At 34.7% G+C, this 16,092-nt stretch overlaps 1 protein-coding gene across 2 annotated transcripts in view; it reads left to right on the top strand.

Moving 5' to 3' along the window:
* NALF1 (NALCN channel auxiliary factor 1) overlaps positions 1-16,092 on the top strand; it is a 443,602-nt gene that overhangs the window by 144,827 nt on the left and 282,683 nt on the right. Inside the window, exon 2 of one of the 2 annotated variants that reach the window (XM_066176438.1) lies at positions 15,336-16,057. The exons of the other annotated variant lie outside the window; for it this stretch is intronic. Within the exon in view, the coding sequence (XP_066032535.1) occupies positions 15,336-15,653 (318 nt within the window). The 3' untranslated portion in view covers positions 15,654-16,057. Of the gene's footprint in view, positions 1-15,335; positions 16,058-16,092 lie in introns of those variants that run through there. 2 annotated transcript variants of the gene reach the window in all.

Genomic DNA, 16,092 nt, shown 5'->3' with positions numbered 1-16,092 from the left:
TGTGAAAGAATTATTGCACAAATAATGGTCTGTGTAAATTAGATTTGATTTGGGGTTACATTTGATACCTCTAATGGAGATGTATAAAATACTTCTAACTTTAATGATTTAAACTTCTTTTTAATTTTTTTTCTTTGTGGAGAGATTAGTGATTTTGATTGTGATCTTTCCCAAATGCTTACTATTTATTTGGCATTTGATTAATGTATTGTTAAGACATTTGTTGTTCAACACTATATTTAATGTCAATCTGCAATTTGTGTAGATATGGATGATGTAACATATATCTTTGAGATGCATGCTTTCTACTCAGAGCAAGAATTTAATCTCTCATATGCCCCAAACCAGCTGAGATCTTCTGATAAGAATAGTTCAAATATCCCCTCTGGGAGTATGCAATTCTATGTGCATACTTACATCTTTATTTATAAGTAGTTGTGGTACCCTGTTCACTAGTGACCTGCGTGTATCTCTCCATCTGTGTGTTTGTGGGTAAGTGTGTGAACAGTGGTATATTTTTATGAGTACTATTTATTTCTCTGAAAAAAGTGTACATAGCAACATATAACTTTACCCACATGCAGTACATGCAAATGAAAAGCTATATCCCACTTTTTAAATGAAAATTCTTATTATTTAGTGGAAATTAAGTTTCAGAATAGAATAAGGAGGACTGTTGGCATTAAATCGGATTTTTTTTTTTTGGTACATGCAAAAAAATCTTTAGTTAATCATAATAATTATTTTTAAGCTTGTTATAGAGCTGCTGTAAAATATTCAGGGTATGTACTCCATAAACATTGAGAAGCATTCTGTTTTTCTATTTTTAAAATAATTTTTCATGTATATTTGGGTCTAGGTTTGGGGCAAGAGACATTTCAAAGCCTTTTTTCCCCAGGCTGCTGTTAATGAGAAAACATAAAGGGCTTCTTGATGTAAGCCTCAAAAATGTTGGTTTACACTTAACAAACCCAGTCAGAAACGTTCAGTTAGACTATTTTTCCTATAACAAAAAGTGTTTTATATGCAAACCTGAAACCTTTGGAACCTTTTCATATAGTTGCATCTCCCTCTTTTTTTTTTTTCAGTTTTTCTTTTTTTTTTTTTTTTGAATAGTGAATTTTCACTTTGTAGTCATATCTGAAACAGAAAATGAAATGAAATATAATTTGTCTGTGCCTGCTGTTTCGCAGTCATATTTCTTCCCGTTTGCAATGATTTCAGTCTTGTGATGCACCAAAATGCTGTCTAGTCAACTTTATTTTCTTCAAAAAGAATAAAGTGTTTTGAAACCATTAGACACATCGACTTCAGAAATTTTTTTGGGAATTCAGCTTTGTTCAGAATCTGCTAAGCAGAGAAAGTGTTGTGCATGGTGATATTGTTCAAACTCTGCTATGCACAAAAAAGTGTACAGTTTTCCTAAAGAGGTCAAATTTGAATTGCAAGCAAGCAAGCAATTTGTTATGATGTAAAATGCTCAAACATAAGACTTGTAAATGATAAATGCAGAACTATATTTTCTTCTTAATAGGCCAACATCAGTAGATTGGTTTAAACAAAAACTGCTTCTGTTGTAAAGCCCAGATATAAATAAAGAAATAAAAAAAGAGCTAAAATATATTTATTTTAGTACAGACTAAATAACTTTTAAGAACATCTTCTCTCTTAATTGTCTTGGAAGTTCGGTGCAGATGAAAAAAGGAGTAACTGGATGAAACGGTCTGAAATGAAAGACCATGATTTTCAGATTTCGTCTTTTATTTTTTTTTCCGCTCTCTTTCAATCCCGAGTCTGGGAAATAGAATCTTTATGGATTTCCTGGATTTCACACTGTCAAATCTATAATGCTGCTTTAAATTTAGGGTTATGTTTTCTTTCTCTTGAAAGAAAAAGCCCTAAAGCTATAAATATGCTCTTAGTGCTGGTATATCTCTTACAACAAAACTCTCACCTGAAAATAGCTCTATCTTTTCCATGATTCAGTAAAATAATTGAATATCAGTATTTATAGATAACTACAATGTTTAAAGAGTTTTTCTATGTGAAAACTGACATATGTAGCTGTAACTTTTCAAAATAAAATATTTGAAAACTATGATTTCATATCTTATGTTTTTACTGCTCTTCTTTACAAGCATTACAGTAACACATGGCTCACCAAGGAGATGCTGAACTGGTCTGACAGCTCCTATCCAACACACCTTTACCTCCATCTGTTTTCAGATAAATTCTTATTTTCATGTTTGATGTTTAGGAATTGAATAGAAATGAGGCTGGAAAAAGAGAAAAAGTAGTTTATTCTTTTATGAACAGCTCCTACAAGAAATGTCATAACACAGGTTTAGAGCTGCATTTTTTTCTGTATTCAAGTGTTGACTGGAAAGCTGGGGTAAACACATAAGGTGCAGTGAAGAGAGAGATAAATATTGTTTTAAATCATATACTGAAGAAAGTGAAAATATGACTTAAGTCAAGGTTGGCCCTGCTAGGATGCATTACTTCATGACACATTTCTTCTACATCAGCTTTTTCTGCCTGGATCTGTTTCTGCAAGACCTTGCACACATGAGTGCTCTCGCTAAACATGACAGGATGGCTGGAAGACTTGGCAGACCCGGAGCCAATACATGCCACAAATCCCCGGCACTGCAGTGAAACCAGCTGGGTATCAGGGGACATCCCTGGTTCAGACCTTAAAGCCTTTGTCCATCTTGCTTTCATACTGTTTTATGTGGTTTTAATCATATTCTGTCACTCAAAACACAGGAACATTGCTTTCCTCTTTGCCTACTTCTGCTTTCTTGATTTGTCTCCTTTCTTTCTTTGGGGGAATAAAAAAATAGAAAAAACTACCTTGAGCACAGTATCTGATACTATCTATATAGCAAATAAGGCAGTAAAGGAAACTGTAATTTCTGTATATTAATGGGCTACCCTGTGCTGGGAAGTCTGAAGGCTTAATCTCAAACCATTCCCAGCATGGCTATAATATAATTATTTAGCAGTGCATGCTCGGTGAGCATGGTCACTGTAATACACACCATCAGGGCTTGTTTGGGTGTTGGTAGTAAAAATTAAAGATTATAGCACAGTGTAATTGTCATAGAACTTTAAACATATTATTAATTGAAGTCAATATTGGTATAATTTTATCCATTATTAATATGGATGGGAATAGCCCCTACATAGAAAGTGGATGTGTGAGATTTGGTCTCTCAAGATTCTCAACAAGAGGTCCCAAGGAATCTAATTCTAAACAAATGGAAAGAAAAAAAAAAGTTCCTAAAAACCATGAAGAAAGCAAGTGATTTTTTTTTGAGGGGGAGATGGAATTAATTCAGATGACTTGAATTGCACCAGATATAAAATCTTGAATTGTTTGCTGATTTTGCTATTAAATTACTATTTGTTTAATCTCATGCTCAATGACATCTTACATTATAATGTCAAAGGGAGAAAGCAATTACGTGTAATAATACATGACAACATCTGGGGGAAGAGATACTTAATTTTCCAAATTGCCCAGTGCAATGAAATGACAATAAAAGCATTTCTAATAAGTGTTTCTTTTTCATTTAATCTTTTCCATTTTTAAAATAATTTATAAGAGGTATTCTGGTGTCTTGTTATATGTTAGGTTTGTTTCTTTCTTCTGTGTCAATCAGAACAGCTGTTTAAAATATTTCTGTGTTCTGTAGGTGATAGTGATTTTGCAGTCCCAACAATGCAGGAAGAAATTAACTTCCCCATTCATATTGCCAGACTGCAATTTTCTTTTATTCTTTCCTTTTTCATGCGTCATGCTGCTGCAACATCAGTAATTTTACAGCATTTTGCTGAGAATGTCTAACATCCCATTTACCTGGTTATGAACTACACCTGGTTGTGCTGGGATCAAGCTTTTAGCTAAAAAAACGTTTAAGAACTAGGAAAAGCAAGTAGCGCCACAGAGTTTTTGTTTAAACAGTTCTGTAATTTGAAAACACCCTCTTGCTGTATGAAAAATCTTTCTTTGCTAACTTTCAGAGACATTTCACTTTTTTCCATCCCCTTATGAGGAGTGGACTTAGTGGGTCTTTTTTTCTTCCATGATATGTTCTACAAATGTTTTCAGAATGGGTTTCTCAATGCAGTCACTTTGGGGGAAATTGGCAGAAAAACATATGTACACGTATAAAACTATTGGAGTCAGAGAGTGAAATAAATTCAAACTCTTTTTTAGAGACAATTAATTATTCAATTTTTACATTGCACAGAACTTTCTCCTGCCATGCTTGCTAAGAGTCATTTTATATTGTGGTTTTGTATGGTTATGCATAAACCACCCAAGCATTTGCCCACTCTTCTGGTAAAAGCATTGGTAGATTTTTTGGAGTCAAAGTATCTTCCATTTTCAGGTGAGAGTCATTGCTGCATGATTATGGGGGGTTTTGGTGCATCTTCTTTTATTTAAAGAAAATACTGATATTCATTACATGAATGTCTTTGCATTGTTCCTCAAACACTTTTCCTTACTGTACATGGTCAGTAACCCAAAAGACACGTCTTTTCCAGGAAAGAAAGCAATGGTCTTATCTTAAATAAACTAATGCAAAAGTGAAATCTCAATCACATTAAGAAATTTAATGTTTTCATATTTGATCAGTGCTAAGAGTGAAAAGCTATGGAAAATTTAAAACTTCTTCTGTGTTTTTACTTCAATTCCACTCCCTAAGACAAGACTGTGGATCATTATATTTTTGTTAGAGCTGCTCCTTTGGTTAAATATGAGCACTGGTGATTAGAAATTGTGAATCTACAGCAACAGCAGCAGCAGCCCAAGGGGGGAAAAAAAAACAAAACCACAAAACCAAACCAAACCAAACAAACAAACAAACAAACAAACAAACAAAAAAAAAAAACCACCAAAAAACACCACAAAAACAAAAACCAAAATGAAACCAAAAAACCCAAACAAACAAACAAAAACAAAACCAAAAACAAACACAAAACAAAACCCGAAACCCCACTGTATGAATAGTTCATGTGTTCACTGTCTTCAGTGTTCAATGTATGCAGAATCTGACTTTTTATAATGATGGAATAGTATGGTAATGTACTTGGTTGAATCTGTTTGAGAACAGTAACAATTCTTCTCACTTCACTGACTTCCACCCATAATGCGATCATAAACTCACTACCATTATTGTAGACTGTCAACTTTTATGGAGGACAGAGGAAGTATTTTGTATAAAATTGGTGGTTGAAGCTCTCGTAAGTCTTAACCTTTCATCTCAAAAGGTTGAAACACCTGTCTTCCAGTGCCACTTTCTTTTTTTTTTTTTTTTTTTTTTTTTTTTTTTGTAGGGATCCCTTTCTGAATATTTTTTCTTTTCTGATTGCTGCCATCATTTCAGTCATTTATTTCCATTCTTTTTCTCTTGCATCTCTTTCCTTGAACAGAAACTCAGGCTTTTCAACACTTCTTGTGACTAGATAGGATCCATTAGTATATTTTATTTCCTCTCCATTCCCTTCTCCAGAAAATTATTCTCTGTGCACCTTAATCTTTGCATCTGTTATGGTGAGAAAAAGAGTTAGTAACTTACAAACCAATGGGGACAATAAAATCTAATTATATTAGCAAAACATGAATGTTATCCTTTATTTCCTACATCACAATTCATGAGATTGTAGAAAAATTTAAGGGCACCACACTAGTGGCAGTTTTATAGATTGTGTAATATTTTGCTTAGTCCATAGTGAATTCTGATGTTGCTGAAATCTTTTGCTATTCAACTGCATGCATGTGGGGAGTGCAGAAGTCAAGAATTGTGTTTTCTTGCTACTTCAAAAAGTGTTTTTATCATAATCTGGTATTTTGCATGAACAATTCTACAGCTTGCAAAATTTCTTTCATTTTTTTTTACACATTGGCCGTACAGTTTAAAACAGTGTATATATATAAATGGGAAAAAAAATAACGCTTTGATATGAGTATGGTAATCTTTGCTCCATTTATATATGCACTGCATAAACAGCTTTTAAATATGCTATTATAATATGCAAGAGTCTATTTCTGTCTGTGATATTCCTGTGAGAATATCACAGATATTCCTGTGAGAGGGAAAGACGATCGTCTGCAAGGTGCAGTTGAGTGGGAGAAACAGTCTTGCAAATTACTGTGGGTAATGGGGAGGTGAGAACCATGTTCTTGGTTAAGAATAACCTCCAACAAGCACTCTTCAGTGTTTTGGCAGCAGTTGAAGCAATCGTCTCAGCTTTCCAGGGGTCTGGCAGGGCCAGCCATAGAATTATGGATGTCTATGCCTATAGTCAGCTCCTCTCAGTCTATTGCCCAAGTTGTAATGCATAGGTCAAACCTGAGTCAGCTTTCATTAGCATTGTATGGAATTACAGTGTTAGTATCCAAGCTGGACTGGTCTTTCACACCATGAGACTACTTTTCTGACTGGCAACTTTTGCTGAAATTTTACTTGAATCCCAGTTGAAATTATCTTTCAATGCATGGATGTCTTGTTGAACTGCTGCATTCGTAGTGAGGTGACTCCACAACTGCCCATTATACAGACTTTTTACTCTGTATTTTTACTATGGAAGGCTGGTTCTCCCAGCTTGGCTGCTATCATTACTACTCAAAAAGAATATCAAGGGTTTCTCCAAATGCGCCTTGGGCCATAGTATTTTTTATGTAGGACTACTTAGTCCGGATTCGTTCATGATGTTCCAGGGCAAGGAGGCCACCTAGTATGGAGTCCATGTAATTTTCTGTTTCATCATTATTTCAACAGTTTGGGGGGTAAATGTATAAATAAATGATGAATCAATTTTTCCTTGCAGCTAGTGTCTATATACCTGTTAAAGGCTGAATATGTCTTATATGCAATAGAGTACATTACTAAAGAACGTCCTGTTAGAGAGGGCACTGTGTCAGAATTTAGTCAGTTTATTCAGGGAGCAGATTTAAGTTATGATAATGCCAATGCAGACCAGCAGCAAACTTGTGTTAGAGCTGATACTGTTTTAACCCTAAAAACATACTGGTTACACACCACTCTTTGGGATTATTGGACAAGTGGCATTTACAGTATATAATGTAAGAATAGCCATACTGCAATACTGCTCAATCTTTGCTGTTTTTACGTCAGTTCTGACTCATGAACCCATTCCAATGCTGCAGTCTTGCCATATTGCATCTTATTATATCAAGTGCCAAGAGCAATAACATAAAACCTTTGTTTTTCCTACATGCTCCATTTAATCTCTAAAAGCAGGACTCAGCTCAGTGGAGTGTGTACATACACCAGCATTACACCAGTCCCATTCTGGAACCACAGCAGCCTTCGCTTATAAATTACTAGGTCACAGCAATGCACAAGTGAAGCATATAGATGAAAACTATGAGGAGTTTAGTATCTAGTAAATCTAAGATTCACTTTCTGTAGCATTTGCAGTAAACCTCTTCTAGATGGTTGTATTTTAAAGCTACATGTTGTAAAGAGATTTAGCTTTGTCTTGGCACCAGCTGAAAGAATAGGATGTAATGTGTGCAGAACTTTATATTGCATTTCAGTAAGCTGATTCATTTCTTATTAGTTCTGGATGAATGTATGTGGGGGAGGAAGTAAAAGGGAGGGTGAACTTAGTTCTAAGAATATAAATTTAAAAAAAGTCAAACTGTAAACATGGTATTTGAGTATAAATATAGAGTGTCGTATTTTCAATGACACTCTTATAGCAATTAGCACTTTTTGAAAGTGTATTATTTGCCTCCAGAAGGGGAAAATATGGCTTTACTGGAGCTGCATGTAAACAGCTTCAAGTGCAAGTTGACATGATTTTTCCAAATAAAAAAATCTAGAACAGACTGAGACCCAACAGTGCTTGACATAGAAAAGCTACTGTTGATGCATACATAAAACATTTCTAGAAAGCTAAGAAAACCAGTGAAAAGAAATCTGAGACAGTACTACGGGCTGCCTAACTTTAGAAAATTATAGTGCATTGGGCTAGACTCTCCTGATAATCATTTCAGAGGAGCAGACACTTACAAGGGGTAATGGATCACTTCCCAGTACATGACTACTTTGGCGGTAACTGAAGTAAAATGTACATCACTCCAAATGACTCCAAATGATCATCGTATCTCATTGCTAAGATCTTCTGGTAAATAAACTATAAATAAAAGCTCCCTTTTCAACACTTTCTATACCAAACTTGTAAAACTAATCTCTTTCAAAAACCTTCCCATGTCCGAAATTTGCATTACTAGTGGAAGTTCACTATAATGATCTTTATGAGTTAGCAGGAAGGGGCCCGTAAAATGGGATACAGGAAAATTGCCACTCACAATTGAGTAGAATTAAAGGCAATAGTCATGCTCCATGGTACTTGTGGCTGGACAAACATATGGCTGTCAGGAAGAAGAGCCTAATGTATTTGTTAAATTATATATTTTAAAACTATGCCCCATGTCCCATTGTTGTTTTTAATTATTGTACTTATTTGCTTATACTTTTATGATGGTAGGCAGTAATTGCCACTACATATAAGATGCTGTGTGGTTTTCATTTGTGGTGTCTCAAGGCAGAAGTCTCTCTTCAGTGGGCATTTTGCATGTTGTGCAGGTTTCTTCGGAGTGAGTTCAGTAAGTCATCTCCCAACTTTCCTTGACAAAGAAAATCCATTTTTAGTCTTGGCATCTTCAGTTTTACCCATTGTTGGTTGACACATCAGTCATGAGGAAGGCTGGAAGAAATGGGAACTAAAAATACTGGAGGAATAAGAAAAAGCTTCATTTTTTTCAAATATCATCAAGTCTGAGATAAAAATTAAAACCAGGCACAGTATAGTTGTTGCCTGTCATTTAAGTTTTTCAGCCTTATAGAGAGAGTTTCTAGTTTCCCATTTGCATGTGCTCACTCTAATTCAACTATTATTCAACACTTAACATCCAGTAATAAAATGTGATCCTAGAAACCATATAAAAATATATATATATTTTAAATAAATAAAAATTTATTTACTTAAAAATGTCTTTCTTAAATCCTGTGTTAAAAGTCATCATTTCTTTAGTTCATCAGAATGCTGTAAAGGAGACAAGCTGTGTGCCTTGTCTTCTAGAACAGAAAAAAAGCAAACCAAACCAAACTGACAACAGCAACAACAACAACAACAACAACAACAACAACAGCAAACCAAAACCCTTGGAGATTTGTATAGGTTTGCCTCCTAAGATAAATTTCCATGGTGTGTTTTCTGTGAATCCATTAGCGGCCTTGTAGCTCTATAAGTTAAAAAAAATGAGTTGACACTGCTGAAGATCTTGCAAAGAGTACAAATTGAGGCTTAAAATTGAGGCTTAAAAGCAAAAAAATAGGTCGGGTTTTGTGGTGAGTGACAATTGATCACTAAAACTATACATGAAGCAAAGATAACAGGAGAGAAAAATTTACTCAATGATTCTATTGAAAGTATAAGGGAAAGAGATAAAATTTCATTAAAGCAAGAAAAAAAAATTCTCCAAGAAAGTAGGCAATGTTAGAGGCCTGTTTCTCTCAAAAAACTTTGCTTATCCTTTTCTAAGTTATGAAACTTTTCCACTTGAGGACTACACATTCTTGTTTATACTTGCTACTCAAATGGCAGGGGAATATATATTTTTGTAATTTACTCTATATAAAAAAAATAAAAATAAAAATTTGAAGACAACTAAAGAGAATAAAATTTTAGCATGTTATTCAGTAAAAAAAAATTATGCAAGCTTACAGTAATTTCAGGATTTTATATATTGTATATTGTGCATCTGCTTAAGTATTTTTTTTAATTTCTAACAAAACCCCTTGTAAAAAACCCTGTGTATCCAGGCTCAACAATTCAGTGCCCAGATTGATGGTGACCACAAGGGTGAAAAATTCAGTGTTTACTGTCAAACCAGACACTGTGGTGTGAGAAAGATGGCAGGGGAGTTGCAGAAAAGAAGTCAAAAAGAAAACAAAACCAGAAATCTGTTAAAAATAGTTGAGATGAAGTGTCTCTGTTCTTGAAGATTATGTACTGTACTTTCTGTTATACAATACAAAGGAAAGTGATTATAGCAAATTGGCTGTAAAAAACACAGACCAGTAACATTTTGTTCTTGTTTTCTTGGGGGAAAAAATGTATTGTGGGCTCTGGGGACTTGAAAGGAAGTACATTGAGGGAGGTCTGCAGGAAGACGTGGTTTAGAGATGAGCTTCCAAGTTGCCAAAGAAAGTACAAAATGAGCAAACCTAAAAATAGAAAAGTGAAGAAATGAGAAGAGAGAACCAAAGATGGTGCACAACCAGTTAAGCTTCTTTCAGAATAAAAGAACAAGAAACAGTGTCAGATTTGCGATGATTATTTAAATACATGTCTCTTCTTACATTTTTATTCTTCACATTACTAAGCGTGTTTCTTCTTCTCTTTTTGTAGAAATTTTTAGGAATAAAGAATATGTTCCATTTTTAGGGTCTCTTTATCTGGCAACATGCAAGAAACATGAAATGTCAATAGATTTCTTTGTTTTACTGAAGCTGTTGAAAGAAATAAATTGTGAAAGTAACTGATGAGATGGAATACTGATGAGAAAAATTATGAAATAGATATTGGCTTTCATTTTAGGGCAGAGAGGAACCTTAACTTAAAAATTATATTAGAATCTTGGAGAATAATTGAGCCACTAAACCTAGCTAGTTTAGAACATAGAACACACAGTCCTCTAAAACCCTGGCCTATCTGCATAAATATACATGATACCAAGTCTTTCACAAACTGTTTAAAAAACCAAACCAAACCAAACCAAACCAACAAAAAACAAAAAACACCAAAAACAAACAAACAAACAAAACCCCAAACCTGTGAAACTTTGACAACATTAACCCAAATTTTTTATTACCTTTTGACTTGAAGCCCTTGGTTTTGCAGAAAAGGTTATAGGGGTCCTGTGAGACACCAAATTGTTCATGTGCCAGCAAAATTCTATTCCTGTAAAGAAGGCTAATGGTGCCTTAGGCTGCTTTACACAATGTATTGCCAGCAAGTCAAGGGAGGTGATCTTTCCCCTCTGGTCAGCCATGGTGAGGACACACCTGCAGTGTTGTGTCCAGTTCTGGATGCCCAGAATAACTTTTTTTTTTTTCTCATTCTGTCCAAGGAATTGCCTTTTTCCTTCTTTGAGTCTTAGAATAACACCTTCTTCATTGTAATTGTCACAACTCCATTTGTATGCTCCCTGGTACTCTATGTTCTATGCGCAGGTTTACAATAAACTGCTACATTTACAAATTCAAAATCCATTTCTAATTTTTTTAAAAAGCTACAATAGCAACACAGCAAAGCTTCTTGAATTATAAATATGCAAAATGTTTCATAACCACCAACATGTTTCAAATCAATAATTTTTAGCTCAAATCAAGTTTATGCCCTGTAGCACAATTAATCAATAATGTTTGCTCCAACAGAAAAGTAAATACAGTGAAACACTGCACAAATTCAAAGTTCATAAACACATGTATATTAAATATATATGACTGAAATACTCTGCATGTTGTGCCAAAGTTGCAAGAACTTTTTTTTTTCAATTAATTTTCTTGTCAGTTCAGCTGAAATATAGAATTTACCTTTACATCTGCAGAAAAATTCAGGATAAAGCTCATGTTTATCTTTCTTGGAAAGGTAAAAGCTGACTTTTCCAACTATGAAATTAGGTTTATCATTCAAATTAATTGCTCAAAACATATAGCTAAAATTCCATTCAATTTTAGCCAAAAAAGAGGAAACAGAAGTAAAATTATTGTAATATAGAAACAGCAGAGAGATATATAATGTATGAATGCCTTTTCCAAACATTTATCTATTCTAAAAGGAAATTTATCCAGTAAGGCACATAGGTTTCTTGTCTTAATAGCTGCAAGTTATTTAACAAGGGGAAACCATCAACAGTACAATTACTTTCTTACATAATAATAGTTGGATAATAAAAAAATCATCTCAAGGTTGATGAAATTACATTTATCATAATGAAATCACATTATTTATATCAATTTATGTTTCAAATATGCAGTACTTCTTTTCTCAATTGAATGCAAACGGCTTTCAACCTTATACAGTAAGCATCTGCAGTTTCTTTTGGCCGGCTATTATAAAAAAGAATTGTTAATATAAATTTAAAGGGCTAATACTTTAATAAATTATATCTAAATTGGAAGAAATATCCATATTCCTGTTGTTTCAATCTAGTGTATCTATAAGGGTTTTCACATCTTTCCTTGGCCTTTATTGTTTGTGCTTTTTTTGGACATTAAAAACCCCCAAACATGGTTTTTTATAATGTTAGACTCATGTAATGGAGGTCTGGTAATAAATTGAACAAGTTTACCTCCTATAACCATAGAAGTTCTGGAGTCCTCTAGTTTCACTGGTCTGTCTCCTGAACTCTTTGTCAGAACAAGTGAGCTCTTGATTTTTTCTATTAGGTCTTCTTACTATCTTTCTAACCCTCCCCTGAGCTCGGATCTTTGGACAGTTTTCTTGAGCTTTGCTGGCCCAGAGCGTAACATAGTATGAATTGCTCAACCAAGTTGCAATCTTGACTTAGCACTTAGGCTGACTTAGAGGAGAATATTTTATTTAGAGGCAGGCCATGCTGCTTTAACAAAATGAGTAAGAGATGTGAAAGTCCCAGTGAAATGAACATTTTCCAATTGCTTTGTACAGTAATATTTAAAAGAAGCCAGATACTTTTTCAGGTAGACAAATGATTCAGGTAGACAAATTCAAAACTTATGGGTCCTGTGATGTGCTGCCCCTAAGTACTGATAAGTGACTCAATTTGGAAGAGCATTTTCATACATATTTTAGCTAAAGTATCTCTGAATTTTTATATAGGATAATTAAACATTGCATGTCAGAATCTTAAAAGAAGAGTGCTATTATTAGCCTTTTTGGAATTATTTCAAAGCATGTTTCATCTTAAGCACATACTTTTGTAGTCTAGGTAAACATTAGCTTTCTTTTCATCCTTATTTTTAGCTAGTGTATTGCTTGTGTGACCGTGAGAGTGAGCGCTTGCTTTGATTTCTCATGAGGCTGATTTCAAGCCATGGTACTAGAATTCATTGCTCAAAGTTCACCTATAGACTGCTGAGATAATATGTCTTTATCATAAATGTATGCCATCAAAATTATATTAAAAAAAAAGATGGAGGGGAAAAGAGACCAGAACACACTGTTGTGACTGTTTCAAGATTCATGCATGAAATCCCTCCTGCTCTATGAATATTGTTACTTCAACATATTTCTACTGAGTTGAAAGTAAGAATCCTACACATGCTAAAGAGGTGGAAGAAGTAGGTTTTTCACTGAACTTAACCAGTTGATTCAGAACACAACGCAGTGGTGTAAGGACTTTGCATAGAGAACATATTCACATTCCTACTTGCTTCAGCTACATTTTACTGATGCAAGTGATACCATGAATTGCTGATTAGGTTCTATATTTGATATCATGCCCACTTTTATTCACGTTACCAAACCAGAATGTGTGTGCTGAGTCTTAAGAAGCGAGTCATGGCTGACTTGCACTTAGCTGCCTTGCAAGTCCTGAGATTGCCTTAAAGGCTACAGTAGGTAGTCCAAATTGGGTTACATACAAGCTCTCTTGATTTGAAGTACTTGGGTACAGGCCTTCAGTGATAGTAAGTTTGATGGGCATCAATAATTTGAGTAGTGCAAAAGGGCCTGGGGATCATATTATCATGCTCGAAAATTTTGCTATCTAAAAAATGTTGAAGGAAATTTGCAATAGATTGTTTTATCAAAACAAGTATTACATAACTTTGCCCCAAGAAGACTTGAGGGTCACTTGAACAAAAAAAAAAAACAAACAACAAAGCAAAAACAAAAAACAAAACAAAACAAAACAAAAAAACAACAAAACAAAACAAACCCACAAAAAAAAAATTAAATCTTAAAAACTGAGCCTAGGCAGGTCTGGGGCAAAAGAAAAAAAATTATAGTTTCAGAAAAACTCATCCAGCAGTATGATTTCACTGCTGATACTAGTGGTACCACCTCTTTTTAATGGGTGATGTTACTTTGCTATCTCAAAGTACTTCTGGAGAGATATTCAGTTCTTAGGCCAAAACTTTTCATTCACTCTTCCTACAAGACACAGAGGGAGAGAGAAACATAATATTTTATGCAAGAAAGCGTAAAGAAGAAATCATTTCAGTGACCATCTGCTATATGTATTACAAATAGTAAATATGAATAAAATATATAAATTCAGAGTATATTATAAAAGTCTATCTCAAGTGGTAGGTTGTAAGTAAATCCTTTTGGTTTTATTTATTGTGGATGAATATGTTAACATATGTTAATACGTTGTTGTCGTTTCACCTCAGCCAGCAGCCAAGCTTCAAGCAGCTGCTCCCTTATTCCTCCTCTAGCAGGATCAAGGAGAGAACTGAAAGAGTAAATGCTAGAAAACTCACGGGTTGAGATAAAAACTGTTTAATAGGGAAAGCAAAAGCCGTCAACACAATCAAAGCATAGCAAGGATTTTATCCACTGCTTCTCAAGGGCAGGCAGGTGTTCAGCCATCTCCAGGAGAGCAGGGCCCCATCAGGTGCAACAATGATTTGGGAAGAGAAAAACACCATCACTCCAAGCATTCTCCCCTTTCCCCTTTTCCCTCTAAACTGTATATACTGAAAGTGATGTCATTAGGTCTGGAATATCCCTTTGGTCTCTTGGGGTCACCTGTCCCAGCTGTGTCTCCTCCCAGCCTCTCACCTACTCTAAAGTTCTTCACCAGCATGACAGTACCAAAAGCAGAAAAGGCCTTGTCTCTGTGTAAAACCTGCTCAGTAATAACAAAAACATCTCTCTATTGTCAACTTTCTGTTCAGCACGAAACAAAATCATTGTCCTGTAGTAGCCACTGTGAAGAAAATTAATTCTACCCCAGCTGAAACCAGCACAAGCCTTTACCACAAATCCCTTGTGCTGCTTGGAAGTTCTTTAAGGGTTCATTATTAGTCATCAGCTTCATCTTTAAATCCATTTTCAGCATCTACCTTGGAGATGCTCTTTGCCCATCTGGGTTCTCTGAAGTAGCCAGGCAGAGCGCACGATCCTGCTCCTTACTGGTGAAGACTTCTCCTGGCTTCAGAAGTAAGTTCTGCCTGTATCCGGCAAGCAGCATATTTTATATAAATTTGTAAATATTAAATAGAAAAAAAAAAATTAAAAAGTAACAAGATGGGATTTTATTGTCTAAAAAAAATGTTATTTGTTTTAATTTACAGGACTCTTCATGTGCTGATTCTGTATCTGCCAACAGACATTCTTCTGTAAGCTACAGTCACGTGCTGCCACTAGAGAGTCACTGGCTGCTTGAGCAGTTCGAAAGAAAAAACATGAGGCAACAACTGTTCTTTATAAAGCTCAGTAAAAGAGAGAAAACTTTGAAGCAGAAATTTTTATTTCTCAAGTTATTTCCCTCCATCAGCATCCACCCAGTTTATCTCAAGCAGATATTTCTGAGAAAAGCAGGTATACGTAGATGCTTAGAGGATGTATACAAAGGAGGACGTGCTCTGCCTGCAGTAATGGACTTGAACTGATGAAAAAAGGACATCAAAATTCAACTTGCAGAGAAGAAGAAAAGCCAGTTCCAAGCCCTGGAGCAATTATGTGACATTATTCCAATTTATTCTCACGTCTTCTATTCGAAATTTATGTCTTGAAGGAATTACTGAAAGAATATCTGTGAGAATGAAGCTTTCAGAGGAATATCTCAGGTCAGTGAAGAAACAGTCAAAAACAATGACTTATCATTCAAGTTAACATCATGTTTTTACCTATGAATTTTGGGGGTCAAAAGTTGTAGTTTGTTTGGAAATAATTGAAAACTTTTTTTTTTTCTTTTTTTAATCAAAGCATCTTGCATATTCCAAGGGGAATTATATTTTTTGGCCAGTCCTAGGAAGCTTGCTTCAAGTATGTCTCATAGTTGATGCCTTTAAATAAAAGGAAATAGTGTGAAACTCATGATCATGATTC

Source organism: Chamaea fasciata, unplaced genomic scaffold, assembly GCF_029207755.1.
Source record: "Chamaea fasciata isolate MVZ Bird 193981 ecotype frontalis unplaced genomic scaffold, bChaFas1.0.hap1 SCAF_2, whole genome shotgun sequence".
Taxonomy (NCBI): Eukaryota; Metazoa; Chordata; class Aves; order Passeriformes; family Sylviidae; genus Chamaea; species Chamaea fasciata.
Note: the sequence above shows the minus strand (reverse complement) of the source record. Positions and strands in the feature narration are given on the sequence as shown.